Source organism: Babylonia areolata, chromosome 18, assembly GCF_041734735.1.
Source record: "Babylonia areolata isolate BAREFJ2019XMU chromosome 18, ASM4173473v1, whole genome shotgun sequence".
NCBI lineage: Eukaryota > Metazoa > Mollusca > Gastropoda > Neogastropoda > Buccinidae > Babylonia > Babylonia areolata.
In genome coordinates, this window is record NC_134893.1 from 38613133 (window position 1) to 38638606 (window position 25474).

The window sequence follows — 25474 nt, forward strand, 5'->3', positions numbered from 1 at the left end:
GACTAAGCTTGTCTTCCAAGCAGCTTTAGGGTTTATCCACTGTTAGAAACAAAAGACGCTGAGAAAGCTTCTCCAAGAAGCAGCTTTCGGGGGTTAGGTCTAGGTCTACAGTAGAGGTTGGATCGTGTGTGCTTGATATGAAGGGAGAAAGGGGTTACTGCACTGCCAGCAGATTGTGAGTGTTAGATGCAGATACTATTCTTTGATGAAGACATGATGTCACTTAGGGAACCAGGCACATGTGCTTCAGTGATTTAAAAGGAAAATGTTTTGTATATATGCATTGAATGATGTGTGTACAGGGCATTTTTGAAATTGGTTTATTAGAGTATTTAAAATCTTGTGCTGATTTTTGGCATGTATCTGTTCAAAAACTTTTGGCTTACATGTGAAGCTGTGAATTAGTGGCGACGCAGTTGCCCTCCTGTGTATGGGTGTGCAGTTGTCTAGTGTTGGGGTCTATTCCTGGAATTATAAATGAATGCTTATCATTCAGAATTTTCTCTAGAACTTTAAAGAATCATATTTGGAGAAGAAAAAAGACACTTAGCAATGCTGTATATTGAGAGACTAAAAGTCCTCAGAAATGTAAGTTTCAAACATCACATAAATCAAATATCAGTGATGTTAAGTTTATAAGAAAAAAAAGTTTTGATTAAAAAAAAGATTTGGAATAACAAAACACTAGAGACATGAGATATAAGATAATATATGCATGCCTTTTACAACACTGTCCTTCAGTGTGTAGCCAAGATAATGGGGATTGTACACAGTTATAAAAATCAGTATGTAAGGTTTTGTGTACTGATAACTTTAGATTGTTATAGTTTTCTTCTCTCTTTTTTTTCTTTTTTTTTCTCTCCAGATTGTCCATTTGCGCCATTCTGTACATTATTTATGTTCACTTCACAGATTTAGTGTCCTGAACATATTTTGACCAGTTAAATGGCATTTTATCTTCCATCAGATTTTGAAATATGTTTTCACAGTAACTGAGCATTTTTTTTAACATTAACCTATTCACAGACGGTTCTTTCCTCCAGCCTGTGAACTAGTCTACACACTTTTAAGAATGTCTTGCTCTCAGCATTGCAAAAAAAAAAAAATTGGAGTCTGTTCAGGTCTCATGCTGTACATCATATCAATATACTTGTATAGTAAGAATTACGGGATAGTTGAAGAAGGTTGGCAAAGTGTCTGCAGTCAGAAAATGACAAGCATAACTGCCATTTACACTAGCAGTTTCACCATGAATTTCTTTTGAATTAAGGGGGGAAGGGAGTGGGCTGGTTTTGGAAGACGAACATTGTGGACTAGAAGACATGACCTGAGAGGCAGAGGTTGGGAGAAGAAGGGGGGATTGAAAGATGAACATGACCTGTGGTCAAAGTATTTGGGTGAGATTTATTCAGACTGGTTATCAGTTTAAAAAGAAATGCGGGAAATAAATCCCAGTAAATAATGTTGGAAAATTATTTATTTTTTGCTTAAACTGCACCATGACCTGCGATTCCTCAAGAGAAGATGAGGTTAGCTTGTTTTTGATATTGTTTTTAATAGATCTTCATATTTTCCAGTCACAGTAAAATGCACTGTTGAGATTCACCAGTTTTTCAGATTATCAATTAACTATAAGTTCTTGATTGTAAAATAGGATACAATTGATGACATGAAAGTAGTTACCAGTAAATTTCAGCCTTCAAGACTGATTACTGTATGCTTTGATTTAAACAAGGTAATGCTGGTTGCAAGCTCTTCATTTAACCTGGAATAATATCTTTGAAAATGTGTTCATGTGAGGGGCAAGCTAGTCTGACTGGAATGTATAAATCTGACAGTTAAATTTGGAACAGTGTGGAAGTGGGCAATGATTTGAGAAACTTGATGCTGCCAAATGGTTGAATAAACATGGGAGTGTGTTGTGTGATGAGAGAGTTTGATGTGCCAGTATGTGACTTTTGACCACTTAAAAAAAGAATCAGAATGAATGAGTGCTTGGATTTGTGTGTCTTTTGCACAGAACGGTTGAGAAAACTACTGTTATGATTTTGTGGCAAAGAAAGCTTGAAAATTCTTAAGTGATTGCTATTGTTGTTGCATGAAAGATAAGACTGTGAAAAAATCATTTGTTATTGGTTTGTTGCATGTAAGGTAAGACTGTTAATATCTTTTTTTGAAAACAATACCATTTTTTGTTGTTGGCAATAAATTGTACATACGTGAAGTTTGACAGTTTTGTATGTTGTAAAGCCGCGCCAGCCCCCTCATGAAATGGTGTAAGGTTCCCCATTTACAATGTGATGTTATATACTGGCAAAGAAAAAAGAAAAAAAAGACATCTTCTGTCACCATTTTTGGCTGGTTGAGGTTGTGGAATGTACAGTGTGAATGTTGTCCAGCAAAGGTCTGCCAGATGCTTGTATCACAGTGTGTCCTGTGAGTAGGTTGTAGAACAGTCTAAGCCAAGTCCTATTCTTCACACAGCATTGAATACAAGTGTCTCAAGTTGTTGACACTAATGTGTGTAAAGTGAATTTGCACCATTCAGTGTTGTCTCCATTCAGCTTTGAGGAGGGTGAGTAGTTGGGGGAGAGGAAAGTTGGGGAGGAGAGGGGTGGGGTCGCCTTCAGTCCTTGGATGTTATTGTTGTTTTTAAACCAGAGTGTAACAAAGATAGACGATGAAAGGCTGGTTCTCACATGTTGTTTTTTTGTTTGTTTGTTGTTGTTGTTTTTTTTATGATGTAAGGAGAGGAGCCTCAGTGAAGCAGAATCGAAATGGAAAAGGATTTGCTATACTCTTGATATTTTCCACTGATATTCATTATTGTTCTAATTCTCTCTTCTAAGTTCTAAATGCTATTATTTTTGATAAGATGGGAATTCTGAATCAGAACTATTGTCGAGCTTGCCAGTCCAACTCCTCATGAGCTGACACCTATTTCCCAGTGGAATTGTACCGGTAATTAAAGAATCAACAGTGGTTTTGGCCGGGGGGGGGGGGGGGGGGGGGGTTATGTTCGGAAGACAAAAGAGCAGTGATGCCAGATGTCACGGTTCACAAGCCAAAATTGGTAAGTACTTCCCTGTGTCAGTTGCGTTTGGCTTTGATCAGGACCCTGCCCAAGCCTTTATCCTCGCCAGAGTGATACACAGTTTAGTGACTGTTTTATGGAAGACAAGTGGTGATGAATTTCAATGGCAAGAGAAAGTGCCTGGTTTTTTGTTTGTTTGTGGTTTGTTTGTTTTTTTGTTTGTTTGTTTTTTTTTAACCTGATGTGATTAGCAGTTAAGAGATGTGAAGAAAGAAAGAGAAAAAAGTGTGAATGGTTTGGACACTTTCTTTTCATTACGCTGTATTTAGAAGGTTGATTTTTAGTTTGAAGCAAGTGTATACATGATTTGAGACCAGACATGCAGTCAAAATCAGTGCAGAATACCTGATTCACATAAATCTTTGTTTCCAGTCCTTGGCTAGATATCCTGTGTACACTTTCATTTGATAATGGCTGCAAAATTGATTGTGTGCAATGCTTCCAAACATGTTGAATGCAAGAAAAGCAGTCATTCAGAGAAGAGGTATATTTCTGACAATAAAACAAAAACACAAAAATCATATTTATAAAACAAATATTCCATATTAGAAAGTGTAGATTCTGTATGAACAAGTGGTGAGAGTTGATGACTGTTGAGTGAAGTTTATGTCCAGAATGTGACATGGATTTTCCTGCATCCTGATGGTTGTATTTCAGACTGGATGTTGTACATAGTCAAGATTCAGAGGACAGCATGTACTTTGCACTCACTTCTAATAAGGGCACGGAAGGAGTTGTGTTTGGCAAAATTCTGTGGAAAAGAACATGGTCGCATGACACCTAGGTTGTGGCCATAAAAAATCATATTCTTGAGGAAAGCATCCTTCTGTGTGAACATGTAGATTTGTTGTGAAATGGAAACTTAAAAACACTGCGTTCTCTCTCCTCATTATAAATATTCTCTTTGATAACATGTATTGGGAATGGTTAATGTTGCTTTTTTTATTAAATATATTTAGAATTTGGGACGAGAAATGGTGCCCATCGAGGCCTTGAAATTTGACTTCCAAAGAAACAGTTTTAATTGCACTTATGAATGGTTGTATATAGAGCTAACAACCGAGACAGGGGGAGTTAATGCTTCCACATGTGAGTTTTGTCAGTCACATTATTTTATCTTTGTGTAGATTGTTCCAGTTTGTGGGCACTTCATGTGTGCCAGTGATAATAGTAATAGTCATGTAGCACAATGTCTGGGTGTGTGAGTGAGTTGTAGCCATTTTGTTGCACTTTACTGCACACTTATAATCTTAAGCTATACCATTCACTGCAGCCTACTTGTATATAATATATATATATATATATATGTGTGTGTGTGTGTGTGTGAGAAAGAGAGAGCAAATTTATTCTCCACATGTATGTGAAGTTGTTCACTTTGAAAATGTTTTTGACTTGCTTCACAAATTCAGTGATCATAAATTCTGAAAATGACAGAACTTAACATACAATTGACAGGAGACACTTTCAATGGAAATACATATTTCCTGCTTTCCTTCTTCTCTCGCTCTTCCTGTTCCTGCTCACAGTTCACCTTTTTTGTGCTGTTCAAAGATAGGGTGTTAAAAATCATTCTTAAAATGTATTCTCTAAATAAAAATAAAACTTAAAAGCTGGGCCTATTGCACCATTTCTCTGGACTTTATCCTCTGAGATGCAGCACTTGTAAACAATAAGTCCTGGTTGTTTTCCCAAAGGTGATTTGAAATTGAATGAAATTAACATAACCATATTTGGGGGGCTACAAGTCATGCATTTTTCTCAGTCTTAGAAGTAAACTGGTCACCTTTGATTACGCACTAATGGAAGTAACAGTAAATCAGTTATGACCACCTTTTGAGCTGTACTGACATGTATTTTAAAAATCAGTTGCTGGTTCAGTGTCAGTGTAGCTGAAAACATTGATGTTAACACGTCAGTTGACATGTAGGCCATGCGTCTGACTCTTGGTGCTCAAGTATGAAGAAGTTTGGCACAAAGCACATGCAAACTGCACGTTCTAGTGAACATAGTCGTACACACCTACTGATGCCATGTTGAAACAAAAAACTATCAATCTCTCATATGATTAAATCCTTGTACTGTTCACACATTGCAGAATTTTAGAGATGACTACATGAACAGAAACAAAGCAGCAGAAAAACGTTTTTGAGATGGGAATAAATAAAATGATGGTTTGGAAATGTAAGGGGGGGAAAAGATAAGCTCTGTGATGTTCTTAGTGTTTTTAGATCAGTAGGCATGATCAGAGCTTTAAGCAGAGCCATGAAAACCTGTTCATTGCACAGTCCAAACCACATTGCACAGTCCAAACCACTGTATATGTGTGTGTGTGTGTGTGTGTACACACACACACACACACACACACACACACAGCTGAAAGACATTGTATTTAGTCAGGAAAAGCACCCCACTCCTCCAAAGTATCTTGTTGCTTGAAAAATATGGTTCACATTGGTGTGCATTCAGATTGGGATTGGGTACATAAAGTTTCTTGAATTTTTGTGGGGGTTTTCCCCCAAATATGAACCATTGAACCCAATCTTAGTAATACCTTCATCAAGGTCACAGTGTTTGATGTGGAATGTTTTGTACATAGTGTGAGCATACATGCAAGAATATGTGTGAGTAATGTTTATGAATGGATGCGCACTCAAGCGGTTTGAATCTGGGTACAAGTACTGGTTGGGAAAAAACAACAACACTTGAAATAACAAGCAGTCTGAAAACTCCAGACCAGTTTTTTTCACATTCACAAGTTATGTTCAGCTATCAGTGAAGCAACCTGTGTTAGCCATTGTATGCCTGGGTTCTTCAGCCTATTGGAAGTGTTCTCTTCCTTACCCCTGTGGTTTCTGGCACTATTCAAGTTGTAGACAGGTAAGGGAACACTGTCTTGTCTACGGCTTGCTATTTTGAACACTTTGAAAATGGACATTGCTTCTGTTGGTTTTTGTGTATATGTGTGTGTGGCTGTTACAGTGTTTGTGTATGACTAGGAATAAGATATGACTGTTGTTTCTTAGGAGAGAAAATCGGGCAAATAAACCACAGTGACCTGTTTCATGAGCATGTTATGTTGATTGATGTAATATTAATACATTTTTTTTGTAGCCCCTATTCTCAATCAGAAACCAAGCTCTAAGCACTTTACAAACACAAGGTCTTTTATTTTATTTATTTTTATAATGTGTGTATGTGTGCTTATTTTGCTGTTACCATCCTTTTGTATGGCTTTGAATGAGCCATGTCTGTGTTGTTTCTTTGGAGAGATGAGGCATTTGTTATATTGTGTGTTACCTGAAAAACTGTTCACAACCCTCCCATGACAAACCACAACCACTTTACAGGCACTCATGACTGACCTGACATACCTGGTGCACAGCCATAAAAAGCAAAGTGTTTGACACTTCCTGAAATAAAACATTCAGATATTTTTCATACATGTAAGTAATATTATTTACAGAGCAAGGTAGATTGTTCACACCCCAGCACAAATTGTTCATGGTCTGAAACTGTCCATTTCTGCTGTTGTGCTTGCTTACCACAACTAGAGGTCCATGTTCCTTTGATGTGCTGTCAGCTTGCTTTTTGTTGGATTTTTTTCCCTTAACTGCAAGAGTGAACTTATTTATCTGAAATTTATTACATTATAATCTAACTGGGTTGCATTACATACATATTAGAGCTGTTATGCTGGTTCTTTTTTTTTATGATAGAGAAAGTGAGCAAAAACAAATAGTCCATCAGATTAAGTGGTTTCTTTTTTTCCACCCATCTTGTAATGCCAACAGAGCAAAAAATATATTTACATCTTTTGTTTTGTTTTGTTTGTTTTGTATTTGGTTTGAAACGTAGGATCAAACTAATAAGCAGTGTGGCTGCCATTGGCAATACAAACGCAGTGTGGTAAGCCGTGTATGGTCAAACGCAGTGTAAGTTCGTGCTGTAGACATGTTTGGTCAAACGCAACGTAGTAAGTTCAGTGCTGTAGCATAGTATGGTCAAACGCAGTGCAGTAAGTTCAGTGCTTTAGCATAGTATGGTCAAATGCAGTGCAGTAAGTTCAGTGCTGTAGCCATGTATGATCAAACGCAATGTGGTAAGTTCAGTGCTGTAGCCGTGTATGATCAAATACAGTGCAGTAAGTTCAGTGCTGTAGCCGTGTATGATCAAACGCAGTGTGGTAAGTTCAGTGCTGTAGCCGTGTATGATCAAATGCAGTGCAGTAAGTTCAGTGCTGTAGCCGTGTGTGATCAAACGCAATGTGGTAAGTTCAGTGCTGTAGCCGTGTATGATCAAATACAGTGCTGTAGCCGTGTATGATCAAATACAGTGCAGTAAGTTCAGTGCTGTAGCCGTGTATGATCAAACGCAGTGTGGTAAGTTCAGTGCTGTAGCCGTGTATGATCAAATGCAGTGCAGTAAGTTCAGTGCTGTAGCCGTGTATGGTCAGACGCAATGTATAAGTTCAGTGCTGTAGCCATGTATGGTCAAATGCAATGTAAGTTCAGTGCTGTAGCAGAGTTTGGTCAAAGTTTTAATGTCACTGGTTTGGTTATGAAGATGGATGCATTTGTTGGCTTGCTCTTATAGGTGGAAAGGTTTTAGATATTTGCTGTTTTTGACTCAGGGTGTGTATAAACAATGTAACTTTGTAAGTCCATGTAATCACCATTTTTTCAGTTGTCTGTCCGGAGTGTTTTGTTAAGCATACATGATCACATTATCTCAGCTAGAACAATTGATACAGGAACCAAAGTTGGTAGAATGGTGGTTAGAAACAGGACATTTGCAGTCATCCTTGTGATAAAATATAAACAAATAAATAAGAGAGATCAGGGTTATCACTTCTATGAGAAGAACAGTGCACTGCTGCTTTCGCACTGCTGTAATTGTGACTTCTATTCTGGTTTCTTCTCCACCTCTCAGCCTGTATTCCTTTTTCCTTTCTGCTATGCCTGTGATTTAGTTTAATGTCAGTCTAACATGTCATGTGAACAGAGCCTATGTTGGGAGGTATGAAGACCCACTTCAGGGGTAGCTAGATGGTCTGCCTCCATGACTGAGCAGTTATAGTATATTGATTGGCTTCTTTGTAGATATATCTTTCAAATCAACACATAGTACGGCACAAACTGTACGCATGTGTTAATTTGAGTGTGTTGAGTGCACTGAAGCAGAGCAGGCACTACAGAACACCATGAAAGTAACTTGGTGGAGTGCACTGAAGCAGAACAGGCACTACAGAACACCACTGAAGTAACTTGGTGGAATGCATTTAATCAGAACAGGCACTACAGAACACCACTGAAGTAACTTGGTGGAATGCATTTAATCAGAACAGGCACTACAGAACACCACTGAAGTAACTTGGTGGAATGCATTTAATCAGAACAGGCACTACAGAACACCACTAAAGTAACTTGGAGTGCACCGAAGCAGAACAGGCAGTACAGAACACCACAGAAGTAACTTGGTGGAGTGCACTAAAGCAGAACAGGCACTACAGAACACCACAGAAGTAACTTGGTGGAGTGCACTGAAGCAGAACAGGCAGTACAGAACACCACAGAAGTAACTTGGTGGAGTGCACTGAAGCAGAACAGGCACTACAGAACACCACAGAAGTAACTTGGTGGAGTGCACTGAAGCAGAACAGGCACTACAGAACACCACAGAAGTAACTTGGTGGAGTGCACTGAAGCAGAACAGGCACTACAGAACACACGAAAATAATTTGGTGGAGTGCAAGGTGGACTGTAGTGGGTGGCTTCATGGTGGACTGATTTCAATACTTCATGGACTCCTGGCATTTGGGTGTGATAGAATAAACCTGGGTGCTGTGATCCTTGGAAAAGCTGCAGGTTTCGATGAGCAGCATGGACGTAATATTGGGAAACAGGAGATGAGATGAAGGCAGCTTTGGAACCATGTGCATACTGATTCTGTGGGTGATATGATATTGGTAAGATATTTGTACACGTCTCCATGTATGTCTGCACAAAGTATAAATTGGTGTTAAACAAAACAGTCCAAAGGATTGTGTGTGGCACATGCTCTACCCAAGCACTGGTTGCAGGCCCAAAAGATCGAATAAATGTAATGGAACTATCTTTTTTTGTGAGCCTTTTTCCTATTGAAAATTACTGTTTTTACCCAGTAGTTACAACTTATCTTGGTGAATGTTCCAAATACCTTGCAATAGTTGAGAGCAGATGGAGTCTTCTTGTTACTGTTTTTCCAGTCCTCTCATACTTTGCAATTGTGAGATTAATGGTAATGGTCTTTTTTATATGCTCCCTTCTTCCTGTTTTGTCCTCATTCTGGTGCTCTTTTTCATACTGCTCCTCCACTCACCAACACCACTTTCCACAATAGAATCATTTGAGATGTCTTGTCAAAGCATTCTGTAAATGAACTGTTATTTTAAAAAGGGAATATTTCAGTGTGGAAAAAAATTAACAACATTTATTCAGTCATTTTTACTAAAGAATCAAGTTGGAAAAAAACCAGTTTAAACCCTGATCCCCAACATTTCTCACCTATTTTCATATGTTTGAAAAAGTTTTAAAAAAGAAGAAAAAGTACACACATACCTTTGCGTGCACACATCAGTACACATTCATATATGTGCATACTCGTACAGTTACATGGGAGGAAATGCTGTGATTTTGTGGCAATACAATTTGTTTGAGAAATCTCCATGGAGAATTAGGTAGAGGGATCGGGTTTGTTAAAGAAATAAAAGCTGATAAAATAGGGCAGAGTGCAAAGCAAATTAACAGGCACATGTTCATTTTGTTACACAGCATGGCATTAGTGAATAAGAAAGCCTGGGTGTGGTTGTGTTTGAAATATTCAGGGCAAACAGCTTGGGAGTAATCAGTATTGCTACTTAAAATCGTATGAAAGATGGGGCATCAAAAAAGGAAAGAGTCCTTCAGTGATAGATCATTTTGCCTGTGATTATTCCAGGGAGTGGTGAAACAAACATGTGTCCCTTTCTTTCATTTTTATGTGGAAAACACTTGCCAAGAAACTGGCAGCATCAAGTTGCGCTTTATGTGTTCCAGCGACATCCCCACGGCCAATATCTCGCGAGCGGGAGCGGCGAACCAGCACCCGTCTGCACCGCGGCATTCCCACAGGAGCGGAGATGCAGCGGGAAATGACACGCATGTCTGTCACACCCATGCAGCAGGCCCCACTCATGGGCGGGATGAATTCCGGTCTTCGTCGAGGCAGCGCTTCCAAAGAAGAAACGGCACGAGCTGGCTCATCCAAGCATGTACGGAAATGAGTGTCCCACTTCCCCCTCAAGTGCCAAAGGCTGCATGTTGTCCTGTGATCTCTTTTGGGACCAGAAGGGGCAGGGCATGCTTCAGTGGGTGACCAGTTGGTAGCACTTCCCCCTCCCAGCTGCCGGTGGTTCTCTCCAACATGCCATGCCTGCAGGAACAAGTGTGATCTGTCTGAAGTAGGTCTGCATCAGTCTGCCCATCTCTGCCATGCTGTGTAAAAGCTGTGACAGATAGGGGTGATGTGTGTGCACACATGCCATCTTTAATGTAGGTTGAGGTGGGAATGGGTGTGTGTGAGAATAGAACCTAAATAATGGTGGTAGAGATGATGGGTGTTTCCAAAGTTTTCATGGGTGAGAGAACAAATGTGTGCGCTGCCTATGAATGGGAAATCCAGCCGTTATCATCAGATAATGGGTGTATGTTTTTGTGGGTTCAGAGTGTGCGGTTGTCAGTGTGGAAAAGAGGAGCATTCATTCATTCAGTCTAGGCTTCACTTGCCTCTGGATGAAAACCACTGCAGTGAAAGTGAATGTTTTTCTTGTCAGCACAGATCAGTATATTTAAGAATATATTGGATGAGGTGATTAATTCCAGTCATATTTCTTAAATACAATGCACATTTCTAAGTGACAAACCACATAAAGGTTTTCTGTCATGCATATTAATTTAAACAAAAACGTTTGTATGGCTGTTGTTCTGTATACTTGTTCAATGATGGGGATGAGGTAGAGTGTGCTGCAGCCAACAGCCTGCCTTGTATGCTGTAAATAGTGTATGTCAATGTGTGTACGGCTGTAGCTCAGAATAACAAGTTTTGTGAAAATGTCGGCATGTTTGTTTTGTATATTCAACTAAACTCACCATGGATGTTGTGTGTGGTCATGTAACCTGAACCAAGTTGATGTTGGTTGACAGAAGCATATGTGTGTATGTGTTTCTGGCTATTGCCTTAAACTGGTCATGCAGGGATCTTCCCACCAGATGTTAAAATGCATTCACTTCTGATAATGCCTCCCACCCAGTGGATGGATTGATTTTGAATGAATGTGCTGCTTGAACTCTTTGCTGTTGGCTTGACAGAATGAGTCAGTTATTCACATCCAGTCTTTATTGTTGGATGCTTGTTAGTTGATGCTTTTTTGTGAGACTGGTTTGAAAACACATTTAAATTTACCATTTCTGATCATTTTTTTTCTGCATCACCATGTTGATGACAACCACCAAGCTGTCTCATTCCATAACAAAAATGTATATGAAATGCGTGTGTTAAAGAATGTGTGCATTTTCCACTGCTCAAAATTCAAAGTGGATTAAATGTGCCAAATTGTTCCTGCAGATTAGCATTTAAAATTGTAAATCACATCACAGTATTTGTTCCTGTCATTTCATTACAGATTTTCTCTCTATATAAGACTGAGCTCACATATGATTCCAGTAGAACTGACATATAAACCCCAGTAAAGCTGACATAAAATTGCAGTATGATTTTGTAATGAACTATAGATAAACATACCAGTAGTAAATAAAAATAAAGAAGACAGTGAAAGAAAAGGCAAGTGGAAGGTGACCTGTTGCCAAAACAAATTGCATATGTAACAAAAGTGATGTGCAGTGCTGTTTGATTTGTCTGAGGGATGATAACTCCTTGTTATTTCTTTAAGATCTTGCAGTCAGAATCAATGAGGTCATACACTACAAACCCATGGTATGATCAATTAGAAATGTGAATTTGTGTGAGGTTTTTTGGTGTGTTAAAAACGTGCATCCTTTTTATGATCTCAGTGTTATAAACCTTGAAATACTTGAAACCGAAACTGATACACACACATTTATATATATATATATATATCTGTCCACATACACAAATTTTGAAATTAGTCAATACATATTTCATTTGTGATAAGTTGGCTTTACTGAAGTTCTACAATGAGCGAATGTCAGTGTTAGCCACTTGTGATTGAATAAAATAACCAGCATTGCAGTGCCACATATTCTGAAAATCACTAAAAATTCTGGTCACACAGTATGTTGTAATGGACTTTAATTTTGTGAGATTGAAAGAGACATGATTTGCTGTTTTACGTTTTGGTTAATTTTATTCATTTCATTTCATATTTTCACAGTGGATGGAGAGAGGGACAAGAGAGTCACTGGAAGTGAAGTTGCATGTTGGTGTAGAAACCAGAGCAATAAAATCATCTTCATGAGCTTGTTATTTGCCCACTGTACATGACTTATCTGGGGGAGTCCATGTATGTGAACGAAAATGTACATACCCCAAAAGCTTGTTTTCTGTATAATATTTCCTGAGTGTAAAAAAAAAATGTATGAATTAAAAAATTAAAAAAACATACATTTCCTTATGAAGTCTGTCTTCTGAAGTGCTGAAGTTGCTTTTGTGGTATGTGAAAATGCTACCATGTGTTTTTGTGTTTGCATGTATGTGCCACAATCATTGAATCTCAAGGCCAACCTCAAAGAGCAGCATGAGACTGAGGCTGATGCTGATATACATAGTTGGCCAAATATAAAAAGCAGTGTGGATATTCAAGGGGGACTGCCAGGTGTACAGATGGATTGATCACTTTCTGTGCTTGATCAATTTCATTGATTAAGGATAATCTGTTGAATATTCACAAAATCATTAATAAGTTGCAGATTGGAAACAACTGGTTTATTTTGGGTGTTTTTGTTGTTTTTTTCCTTGCAAAGAACTGAAGAAGGTTCTGTTATTTTCAATCAATACAGCACACATCACATTCAGCACACGATGAATCAGTAACATTTGACATTCAATAAAGTCATCACCACTGATAATAACATAAGGTAATGACAGTGGTGCACATGTGTTAACATCACCAATGAAGGAACATTCTTCATATTATCACAGTGTAGATATGCAATATTATCATAACCTGCAAGACTGACTTATAGTTTAGCTTCACAAGAATGTTAGTTACTGCAAGGTTTTTTCTTTTGTTATTTTGGGATTTTATTTGTTAGCTATCATCTCCAGTTTTTCTTGTTCTTTATTTGGCATCCTATAGTGTGTCAAACTGTCACATGTTATATAGCCAGTAGGTTTGCTCTGGTGACCAGTTTTTTGCTGTACGCAATACTGTGACAAAACCCCACCCCAGTTCTGGCTCAGCCAGTCGGCATTATTTGGTTTTCTTCAACACTGAACATGTCCACCATTATTCAGTCTTCATTTTATGGTAAGAAGCGACCAGGGCAACACTTGGGTTTATGCTGTCACCCAATTAACCTTACTCCCTGCACACATGGAAATCAGTAGATTCAGGGATGGGTTTGGTTTCTCCCTTGAACCCAGCTGGGCACATACTGTGTCTGTCCACTGCTGATGCAGTCCAATCCCTCTACAGCATATGGTAGCGACGGGGACTTCAAGCTAGAAGTTGCAGTAGTGTGGTCCTTGTACCAAGATGCTCTTTCCAAAGTCAAAATTTTGCATGTATGTATGAGTGTATGTGTGCATGACAGAAACCTGATTGAATGACACAGGAAAAGAATGATGAGCGCCCAAATGGCAGCCATCAGTCGGCTCTACCCAGGTAGGCAGCCTGTTGTGCAAATGATCTTGTGTTTGTAAAGCGCTTAGAGCATGGTCTCCGACCGAGGATAGGCGCTATATAAGTATCCATATCATCATCATCGCCCACCTGGACTTGACTTTGTCGATCACTGACACAGGAAAACCATTCACTAAGCAGCCACCCACCCCCAGACCCCCAGTCTGAAGATAGGTGTTTTATGTGACACCAAAGTTGTAAGCAAGAGAGAGGAGTCGAGCAATCTCTTGACAGAACAATACACATTAGATCAAATACTGAAAAAATATCATTTTGGCCTCATAATTCAGTGAAGCTTGTTTGTTAAGCTCATAACAGATAAGCCTTGTCTTTTCGTTCAGCAGTTAATTATGAAAATGATAAATGATTACCAACCTGAATGAAGAATGCCAGCCAGCCTTTCTCAGGATTATCAAACTGCTCAGACTTTGTTAAATGACTCTATAAGAAAATGAAAGAAAATAGTTTGTTCATGATGATTAAGGTTGTTGTGGCCTCAGTTTTAAATACAAATGTGTTTGGCCACATATACGTGCACACACACACATACATCTGATGTCATATATACAGTTGACTCGAATAGTTAGACCACCTGAGGAGCAAGAAAAAATGTCATGTGGTTAAGTCGACTTATTCTGAAATTAGGTCAGCGTAGATGTAACCATGTATAGATGTTACAGCTACTTCGTGAAACCAGTAATTTTTATGAAGTCCCTGAAGGATTTAGTTATTTTTTGTAACCGCTTTGGCTTTTGACACAATCAATCACTGGCATCATGGCTTTTCAGAAACAGCCTTGTAGTAGGTTCCAAAGCGATCTTACAAGCCGCATTCATTCTTTCATTATCAGACTCTCTCTGTTGCCATCACTCGGGGTTCATGATGATCACCAAGCCACCAGTCACTCATTGTCAGTCACCCCCTCAGCTACTGTCAATTTTATGGACAACATTCACCTGTACATTATTTTGCCATCCAGTGTAAATAGATCACACAGTACAGATCATGCAAAACTATTGGTCAGGTTAAGTCTTGGATGAGTGAGCATTAGTTAGTGTAAAAGAACTCTTGGCAACAAGAGGGTTGTCCCCTGGCAAACCATAGTAAAAGACACTCAGTGACTGAATAACACAGAAAAATGTGTGTGCGAGTGTATATGACTGAATGACACAGGAAAGTGCGAGTTTGTGTTACTGAGTTGACACAAGAAACGAATGATTAATGCCTACATGCAGCTGTCAGTCGGCTTTATCCGCTGCAGGAAGGCAACCTGTTGAGCAATGGATCTTTTGGAAAGCACTTAGAGCTTAGTAGGCGCTGAATAACTGTCAATAACAATGATAAATTAAAACTGAACACACAGTGGCATGGTCCTCTCTCTCTCTCACCACGCTCACATGCATATTAGTCAACATGTCATCATCCCTTACCTATGTCCAGTCAATCAGTCATTAATATCACAGACGCTGTGGTAGAAAACGAATATATGAAAAGGTGTAGAGATTCACTGATGAATACAATCCTGTCTTCGTTGCTTTCTTAATAATCGTAACGATGTCTTTTTTCTGGAACATTAGCAACACACATCAATATACTAGGTCACTTAATAAACATGGACACATATTTCTCGTACGTTAAAAACGCAGGATCCAATTTACATGCTTAGAAAAACATATCGGTTCCACGACCTAAATACAACTTGATTACTTATTTTGATTCTTTAAAAAAAAGGGAGGGGGGGATGCGGGTGGTGGATGGGCTCCACGACCTAAATACAACTTGATTATTGAACAAAAAAATTAAGTTACTTTTCATTCACATAAACAGATCCTTTCCCGTTTAAATCATCCAGTTAGCGTAAGAAATTCAGTTTTATTTTCCCCTCAGGCACGCTGTCCTCGATTCGCTTTCTCTGATGTCCCTTTACAATCGTCACTAATGTATTTAGGTCTCCCTGTCAGATAAACTCATCAGTCACTGCCTCACGACTGCCCAGTTTGTCAATGAGGCGTCACCTCGTACACACAGTCGCCACACCACATCTGCTTGGCAGTTAGCATAACCCAACGTGATAGGCGTTGAGTGCAAGCATACAAAAGTTATTTTTGCCTACCTGCCACAATCAGAGTGGATTTCTTCTTCGGAATTTTGTGTTGCCAGTTATTTTTCAGTACGCCAGGTGCGTGCTGCACACGGGACCTCAGTTTCTCGTCATATGCGAATGTCTTGACGTTCAAGTTTCAGTTTCAGTAGTTCAAGGAGGCGTCACTGCGTTCGGACGAATCCATGTACGCTACACCACGTCTGCCAAGCAGATGCCTGACCAGCAGCGTAACCCAACGCGCTCAGTCAGGCCTTGACGTTCAAGTTTGATTTTCCAGTCAAACTTGGGAAAAGGGACAAGACGAGATGCGGAGCAAGACTATATTGAAGACTGAAATGACACATAAGCCTCTTAACCATTCTGCCACCTTCCTCCTGTCTCATTCAGTCACACACATGCGCGCGTGCACGTACACATGTATACGAGAATGGATTTCACTTCAAATTTTTGCCAGGAACAACTCTTGATGCCATGGGTTTTTTTACATACACACATACGCGCGCGCGCACACACACACACACACACACACACACACACACACATAGACACTGCTGGTTTGTGCCCCTGTTTGTCCTGTCTCGACATGACCATGTGTGCATGTGGTGTGGTTGTAGGTGCATGTGTGCAACCGTGTGGGGACGGGGTTAGGGGGTGTTTGTGTGTGCAAACCATGTAGTACCAGCTGTATGGCATAATCAAAAGCCTAAATGTATAAATTGAAAATAATATTTGAGGGGCTATAAGTCACACGCAGTCAGGTCACTAAGAGCTGTAATAACTTGGCAGGACATGCTGTTGTTCAAACCTGCCCTTGCAATTCGAGTGTCTGCAGGATGCAGGCGCACCCCTCGACACACACACACACATTCATGCGCGTGCACCTTAACGTTGTCCGCAGGAGGAGGTCTCGGTTGACACAAAAAGTTGTACGGCATTTTACACGTGCAACACGTCGTGAGATTTTGAAGTTTTGTGAACTTGAACTCACACAAGCTCAGAGAGCAGAGACCTGTTTGAAAGCAGCTGCATGGAACAAGGACACTAACTAGAATGGTTTTGGAGAAGAGAAACAATTCAAACAGGAGACATTACAAAAATGGAGACAGACTCAAGATAGAAATTTGAACATTCTGGGTGAAAATGATAAAAGAAACGAGAGAAGAAAACTTTGAAACGGCGTATCTACTCTTCTTTCAGCCTCAGTCCTCATTTACAGTATGTACTGTACATTTTGTGAGCCTGGTGAAGTGAAAATTCAAAGTATACGAGTTGTGTAGTCTTCAGTCTGAACAACAAGGACATGCGTTTGTTTCTAAAACGTGGTGGAACTTACTTCTAAAACGTGGTGGAATTTAGATATTATTGATAAGCAATAACTAACTCCCAGCGCCTGTTTCACCACACGCTGTACCTAGTCCTTCATCAAGGCCATCATTTTTCATAACCTGTTGAGTGGAGAGGAAAGAATACACACACGACTCGTCACACAAGGACTGTATTTTAAATGAACTCCGTCAGTGAAGAGGACCTGTTGAGAAGCGTTACATACAATTATGCGATGTACGTGCTGATGTGGAGTTTCAATTTGCACAGGATCCTTGCCGACGGAACTAAGGTAAGGTGTTTCTTCTCTCCCTCACCCATTTTGTTTCGGCCAAAACTTTACATGCAGCTTCTCTTTAGCTTTGCATGCAGCTTCTCGCAGATTGTCTCTCCGTCTTTTTTTTTTTTTTTTTTTTTTCGTATAGCTTCCATTTATGCGAGATATAAATCATAACCCGGCATTTTGTCATTCATAATGCAGAAGGAAGTCAAAGTAGATGTAAAGCGAGTTTGTGTTTAATACGAGTGTCATGTCGTGTCGGTGTGTCCTGTGTATGTGTTTCAGATTCAAAGTGGTGTCAGAGTGTGCGGACAGATAGGTATACGTTACACAGCTACTGTTTGGGAAAAAAAAAGGGGGGGAGGGGCAGCACATAACTGGCCTTCGTGTAAACCCAACACGCTGATCGGGCCCTGAGAACATTTCCAATGTTTCTGTACAATATTAACATAAAAATGGAATAAACTGGTTAGGCAAAGTTAACAAATAGGTAAACACATTGAAATGAAGGGGAAGATACAAAGAAGGCAAATGACTGAAATAAAAACAAGAACGAATTATTATGAACCACGCTCAGCGAACCCGCGCGTACCCACGCATGTGAATACACCAGTATTGGCAAAGTGTGCAAATGCACACATACCAACTGGCACACGCCGCACAACGCACATGCAACAATCCGCAGTCTCACAGATATGAAGGCCCAGCTCTCAACCGACATAACGAATGTGACTGGATCCCACACCACACTGGCATAAAAGCACACGAATTCCAACACATATTCCCCACCTCCCACAACACCACGCACACACATACCACCATAATTTTGCCACAAGAGAGTGGGAAATCACCGAGGCCATGAACGTAGCGTCTAGCATGTTGTTCGTACTACCGTACTTTGGGAAGGCCCAGAGAGAGCATGTTCCATTTTGAAAAAAAAACTGCGCATTGCTTTTTTGGAAATGCCAATATTCGTTTGATAAGTAATGGATCATGCTCTGCCTTTGACTAGTTTCAGGTTAGACTTTTGGTTGCCCTCCACTTTTTTCTATCCATATTTCTGTCAGTTGATCGATCGTGATGGCTTACCTGGTTTTGAGGTACTCTTTCCACTTTTATTTAAAGATTTCATATCTTCCTAGATTGTGTGGGGCGAGTGGCCAGCTCAATGTTGCCCCAGGTCTATGTTCCCCCAAATTTTCTTTCAGCCATGTCGAGTTCTCCCAGGTATACCTTCCCCAAATTTTTGTTCCCCCCAGGTCTGTATTCCCCCACTGCTGACCACTACCCAAAAGTGCTTAAACTGCATTATGTGTCACATCTGCGCATTATATCTTGGCAGGTGTTTTAACAACTGTTGACCAATACTGATTTCTGCTGACCACTATTAGAGTTTGGCTTATATCACTTTGTATGCGATATTATGGCGTCTTGGTAGGATTTGACCATTAGCTGTCCACTATTGACTAGGGCTGGCCATTACTGACCATTACTTTCATTTGCTGGCTACTACACATAAATTAACCTTCAGCTTGCGTTGTTTTGTCACATTTGTGAATTATCATGTCCTGGTAATTTTTTTTAACACTGCAAACTGATCGCTGCTGACCACGAACCACCACAGACTACTGTTGAACAATGACCGTCAGTTAACACTGCTGACCACCACTGACCTCTGCTGATCACTGACCACTGCTGCCCACCACTAACCACTATAATTATACTGATGACTGACCATTATTGACCACTGCTGCTGAACACTGACCCCCCATAACCACTGACCACAAGCGAGCACTAATGACCGCCACTCACCACTGCTGACTGTAACATACCACTGTATACTTACAACTGATTACTATTGACCACTGCTGACCACCGCTATCACTGACCACCAATGCCCACTACTGACCACCGCTAACCATTGCTGATCGCTAAGCACCACCTACCACTGCTGAGTATCACTGACCACTGCTGATCACTTTTATCGGCCACTAACCACCAGTGCTGACCACCACTGACTGCTGACCACCACCGACCGCTACGGACCAGACCAGCACTGATCACTGCTGCCCAGTGGTCACTGCTGACAAGCTTCCTAAAGTATATATATTATGTGTCATTGTGTGATTCAACATGTATGGGTTTGGGGGAACATAGACATGCTCCCTCCACAATACAAAAGAAAGGCGTTGTATTGGGAACATGCGTGAACATCAGTGGATTTTCAGTACATCGATCTGATTTGCTACCCAACCCTTTGTTCATATTCAGATCATAGATCTTCTGGTCCTGTCAAACTGTACTAAAAAAAACAAAAAAAAAAACAAAAAAAACTATAATTTTTCGGGGATGGGGTAGTTTCGGAACGTAAACGCACACTGCCGATTGCAGAACACAAAACAAAAACAACAAATATGTAAAACTTGTTTCCATTGTGTATTCAGCCTGAATGTGATTACTCACAATTACTGCCAGTAGACAAATTTGAAAAGTTAGTCCATGTATTACAGTGGATTGCTAGCAGAGTCCTGGTTTCGTGAACGTAGGACACTTTCATACATGAAAAGGGACACCTCAACTGATACCATGAACAAAGAGGAACTACATTTTAACATCTCTTCCCTTGGCTGAACCAGTTGAGTTACAAGTTAGGTTTCGTACACAAGCATACGACATGGATAAAACTGATCTGAACTGCAACCTGTTTTCACCACTGCACACGAGTTGTACTAATAAGCCGCATGTGTGCGAGTGTATGTGCGAGTGCAATATTTTCCCTGTTTAAGCTCTGCAGTTCTTTTGTAATGTTAATGCTTTGCCTGATTCATCAGCTGTTTTTGTTTTGTTTTGTTTTTTTGTTGTTTTTTTAATCACGTCTTTCTGCTTTGTATTACAAACACTACGACATGGCTAAAACTTATCTCTGTGTCGTGTTTGCGTGTGCGAGTTGCCTGTATAATCTCTGCGGTTCCTTTGCAATGTTACACGGTTTGTCTCAGATTCACCAGCTGTATTTTTGGATCACGTCTTTCTACTCGGCATTTCAATGTATCTTGTCTCAACAGATGTGATGTAGCGTATATGGATTAGTTCGAACACAGTGACGCCTCTTTGAGAAACTGTTATCTGGTCTATATCTGCTAATGAACTACAATGTGCATAATCTATTATTTTTCCTGGTGTGCGTGTGTGCTTGCTCGCGCGCGCGTGTGCGGTTATGAGTGTATGGTATTAGTGCGTTAATTCTTTGAGAGGAGTGTGTAGACAGAGTTGCATTGCGCAATATTCTGCCCAGTGAAAAATGTGATTCATAATCAGCAGCAGCATCAACATTAAAATCTCGTACTGTTGGTCAGGCTTCTGAACTGGTACTGTCGGACGGAGAGAGCAGCCACCCAGACACCAGTGACAAGGCCGACCCCCGTTGACGTGCTGACTGCAGAACCAAGTGAGGGAAGAAGTGGTGACACGGGAGAGTGCCACCTGTCATTGAGGCCAGCTCCACGCCACACTGCCCGTACAAGACCACTGTTCAACAGGTCAGTGCGTACATGGCAGTCAATTCTGCGTCACCGTTCAGCACAATGGTCAGCCAAGGGGTCCCGAGAGGCGATGACAGGTCAATGTAAACAGGGACTTCGGGTTTCAGGCTTTTACTTTTTTCTCCTTGCGTTTTCCGTCATCTATACCATCTGATTAATTACCACACTGACCATTCACTACTGACAACACACACACTAATAATTGCAATAATCTTTTTTTTTAATCTAAAATAGAGAAAATCCCGTAAATCACAGTGAACAAGAATTTCCATCTAAGGACCGAACACCAGTTGTTTTTTTTGTGTGTGCGCGTTTTTTGTTGTTTTTTTTTTATGTGCATTCAGCCAAAGGGCCTTTCAGTATCAAGCACCTTCTGTCAGGAATTCTCTTCCTCTGCGTCTCTCACCAACGTTGTCCTCTTTCAAAACATACTTGAAAACCCATCTATTCAAACCGGCCTTGGGTGTGATGAAGCATTGCTAATTGTCTGCATTCTTCTTCCTACCCGCCCAACTGTACCCTCTACTAAAGTTACCATGTAGTGTGTGTGTGTGTGTGTTCATACCTGTAATTTGTAGTATTGTCTTGGTGTATAGATACACATATGTTGTTTTTTCATGTGCAGAGGTATTGTATATGTGTTTCATGTTCGGCGCAGAGCCCATCACATAGGGAGTTTACGCCATGTAAGTACCGTTATCATTATTGTTATATTAAAAAAACATAGTTCTGCGATTTTTTTTTTTAATTACTAAATTAATGCATTTTATTGTTTCATACTGTGAAATGTGTTGCCTATTTGCTGTGCAGAATTGAAGATTACGAGAGCTTCCAGAGGAAACGCACCAGAATGGAGTGGACCCCCACAGTTGTGACCCTGGGGAAGCAGCCGACCTCTGTCTTGTGGATAAAAATGACTTCCCACCCCCCAAAAATTATTCTTTTGATGAGGGTTGCACAGATTTCTGTCAGTAATTAGTTTCACGTTGACACAGTTGGAGTGAGTCAGTGAAGACGTGTTTGTGAGAGGAACGGTAAAATCAAACATTCTGCGTTTTTAATCCAGAAAATACTTTCAGCACACACATACACACAGTACAGTGCCCGTTTGTGTTATGAACGCTATGGGGTCATTGTTGTGAACGCTATGGGGTCACTATCATTAACTGGAATATGAAGTGTAAGCACGAAGTTCATTATGTTGTGGATCCCCTCTTCAAGACAGTTATTGTCGATCCTCTGTGTGAAATGTTATGGTCTAGACACAAACTCCCAGCTAACGGACACGTGCAGTTCGGGAAATACCAGTATAGTTTGGACAGTGCTGAAGTGTGGATTTTTTCCCCTATTGGTTTGAACTGATAATCACTAAGTATTGATGTAATTGGATCTGACAATGCCAGTCTTTAGGGGCATAAATAATTGGGTTAGGAATTGTCCCCAAAATGTATGACCTTTGATGCTGTTCTAATATTGTTACCCCGCTTTCGATGACCTCCCTCCCCTGTGGTGAGTTTGTACATTCACAGGAGACTGTTAGAGGGACGTGGTGTCGGCCTCCACTCTGACCAAGTGATTGTCTACAGTTAAAGGGGGCTCAGGAGGTGATTCCCGCGTATGTTGAATCGGATCAGACACTGCTGGACACCACCGAAAGGGACTCGGAAGCAGCAGTATCTAACATCAGTTCTCTGTGGACTGCTGGCACTAAGTTCCCTCTCCAAGTACCTCAACCTGCCTCTGAACAAAAGTTGGGGGCTTCAGAAACGGAACTGCTAGGGGTTTGAATTGAGATTTACTATCTTTTAAAGATTTAGAAACTTGTGGTTTTTAAATTATTGAATAAAAATTTCTAAAAGTTAATGGTTTGTAAATGATTGTGCTGTTATAAAATAATAAGGGGGAGGAATGACCGACTCAAATAAAGTCCCCCCCCCTCCCACATCCATTCGGTTTAAACAGTATTTTATTTGGAACATGTCACAATACAACACATATCGATGAACAGGACAACAAGAAAATCTATATAAAAGTCCTGTCCTGACACATGTACATACTCAGCATTCTGTTTATTTCAACTGCTCACAGAAAAGTCATCACATCTCACATGAACGATGATGAACTGCAGTCAGAACAAGAACTTATCGCCATGGGACCTAACAAAAGTTCACCGACAACACATGTCCACGAAAATGGTGCAAAAGCGAGTGAAACTGGCATTAAAACTTAACGAACATGTCCTCGCTCAATCAAGTACTGTTTTGCCAAATAATGTCGGTGAGCTTTTAGTCCCATGGCAATGCGTTTCGTCCATGATTCAATAGGTCAAGGAAAATAACTGGTGGGAAGGCCCAGATCTGGACCTGCCAGCCCCTTTGGTCCACTTTTGAAAGAATGCGCGAGTGTATTCCTCAAACTGCTCACATCAGTTTAGATACTGCATATTGAGAGGTCATTTTAGGAAACATGTAGACTGGGTGCGAACCAATACTGTTCTGACGAATAGACAAAAGTGTGTATTCTTATTCGTAAAATCCATTTCTATTTTCCCTTAATTTTTCTTTTTCCCAACCTTTCTCTGTATCGTCTCATTTATTACTATCGGTAACCAAGACATTGTAAGCAGAACGTTTGGTGCGAGGATACTTTAACTGCAAACTAGTAAGTGGACCAAAGATCTGGACATTGGGAATACAGGCCTGGTCACTGCGGCATGAAAACTACACAACATGGGAAGATACAGGCCTATCATTGTACGAAAACTGGTCATCAACATGCGGAAACACAAGCATAGTTACTTTATGGACATGGGGGAATATTGGCTTAGTCAACGCATGGAAAACTGGATGGAGGAATACAGGTCTTGTCACCGTACAGTCATCAACATGGAATACAGACCAAGACATAGTATCACAAATGGACATCAACGTGTGAAAATACAGGTCCAGTGACTCAAAACATGGACACTAACATGGCGGAATACAGGCCTCACCTTCACATGAAAACCAGAGAGAAACCCTTACGAACAAGGTAGCAAAATCCGAAAAACCAAATCTTACTATTTCCCAAGCACTACCAGAGATAGTCAGGTGTTCACACAATATAACAATAATATACATTTGTATAACGCTTACCGTGCGGTTTAGCGCCTTCATGTGAATTGTTGCGTAAAGTCCAGCGGACCGCACAGGGCCATCTAAGGACTGTCAAACCATACAAATGCCCACCCGTGTCAACACTTAACTGTCACATACACTCAAAAAAACCCAAGATAAACCGACAAAACTCTGTTCATGACATTATCTTACCCATTTAACTCCTTAGGGCAAATAAGATTAGGCCATGCTGAGGACGTTAGCCATTCCGCTTAATTTATCATCCCCAAATTACACAAAATCATAACAGGAGAAAAAACCCAATACTTCAAAACCAAACAAAAAATACATAAAAAAGGCCAGATAGGTAAATAAGACTGCAGAACGAACAGCTGGTGCCCATCCCAGTGTTTACATCAGCACAGATAGTACATCATAAAATAAAAAAAATGTTGTCTAAGTGTCAAAGCTTGCTCGAAAAAAGAAAGAGGAATGGACTGGGAAGGTACAAAAAGGAGACAACAGTGAAGGAAGAAAACAGGTCGAAATAAAGAGTGCGAAAAAGAGGAAATTTCTTGCACGGAATTTCCAGAAGGCGGGGATGCTGTTTATACTGAAAGACCCCCGTCATCCCCACGGGGGGAAAGCGCCTTTAACAATACACCTATTTTGAATAAGAAACAGGACCACACTGTCTTCCTCACCTACTGCCGAGCTGTCCTACAAAGCCTCCAGACCAGAGTGGGGGACAAAACCTTGCGGGACATCCAGTCTGAGATGCAGGCCCTAAGTGCTAGAACCACAACGATCCTGCAGTGGATTCCCTCTCACAGCGGCATTGCAGGAAACGAAGAGGCAGGCAAGCTCTCCAAAGCAGGAAGCAGGCTCACATAATCTGCACACCCCCTTAGCTTTGGGGAGGCAAAGACCATCCTGCGCAGCCACTTCAGAAACAGCTGGCGAGAACGGCTACATCTGGGAGCAGAGGGGGACAGCATCCATCAAGTGGGTCGAGCTCAGCAAGTCATCCTCAGACTGCACACAGGCCACTCCCAGCTCCTCTCCCATCTCTACAAATTGAAAATTTCCCGCACAGACCAATGTCCGTGTGACGCCGCTCCTCAAACTCCAGCCCATGT

At 40.5% G+C, this 25474-nt stretch overlaps 1 protein-coding gene across 2 annotated transcripts in view; it reads left to right on the forward strand.

Annotated features, from left to right (window-relative positions):
- LOC143292744 (casein kinase I-like) overlaps positions 1-11908 on the forward strand; it is a 32253-nt gene extending 20345 nt beyond the window's left edge. For both annotated transcript variants that reach the window (XM_076603284.1, XM_076603282.1), the window contains one exon: positions 10168-11908. In XM_076603284.1, the coding sequence (XP_076459399.1) occupies positions 10168-10394 (227 nt within the window). In that variant the 3' untranslated portion in view covers positions 10395-11908. The remainder of the gene's footprint in view (positions 1-10167) is intronic.
- Positions 11909-25474: the final 13566 nt, after the last annotated feature.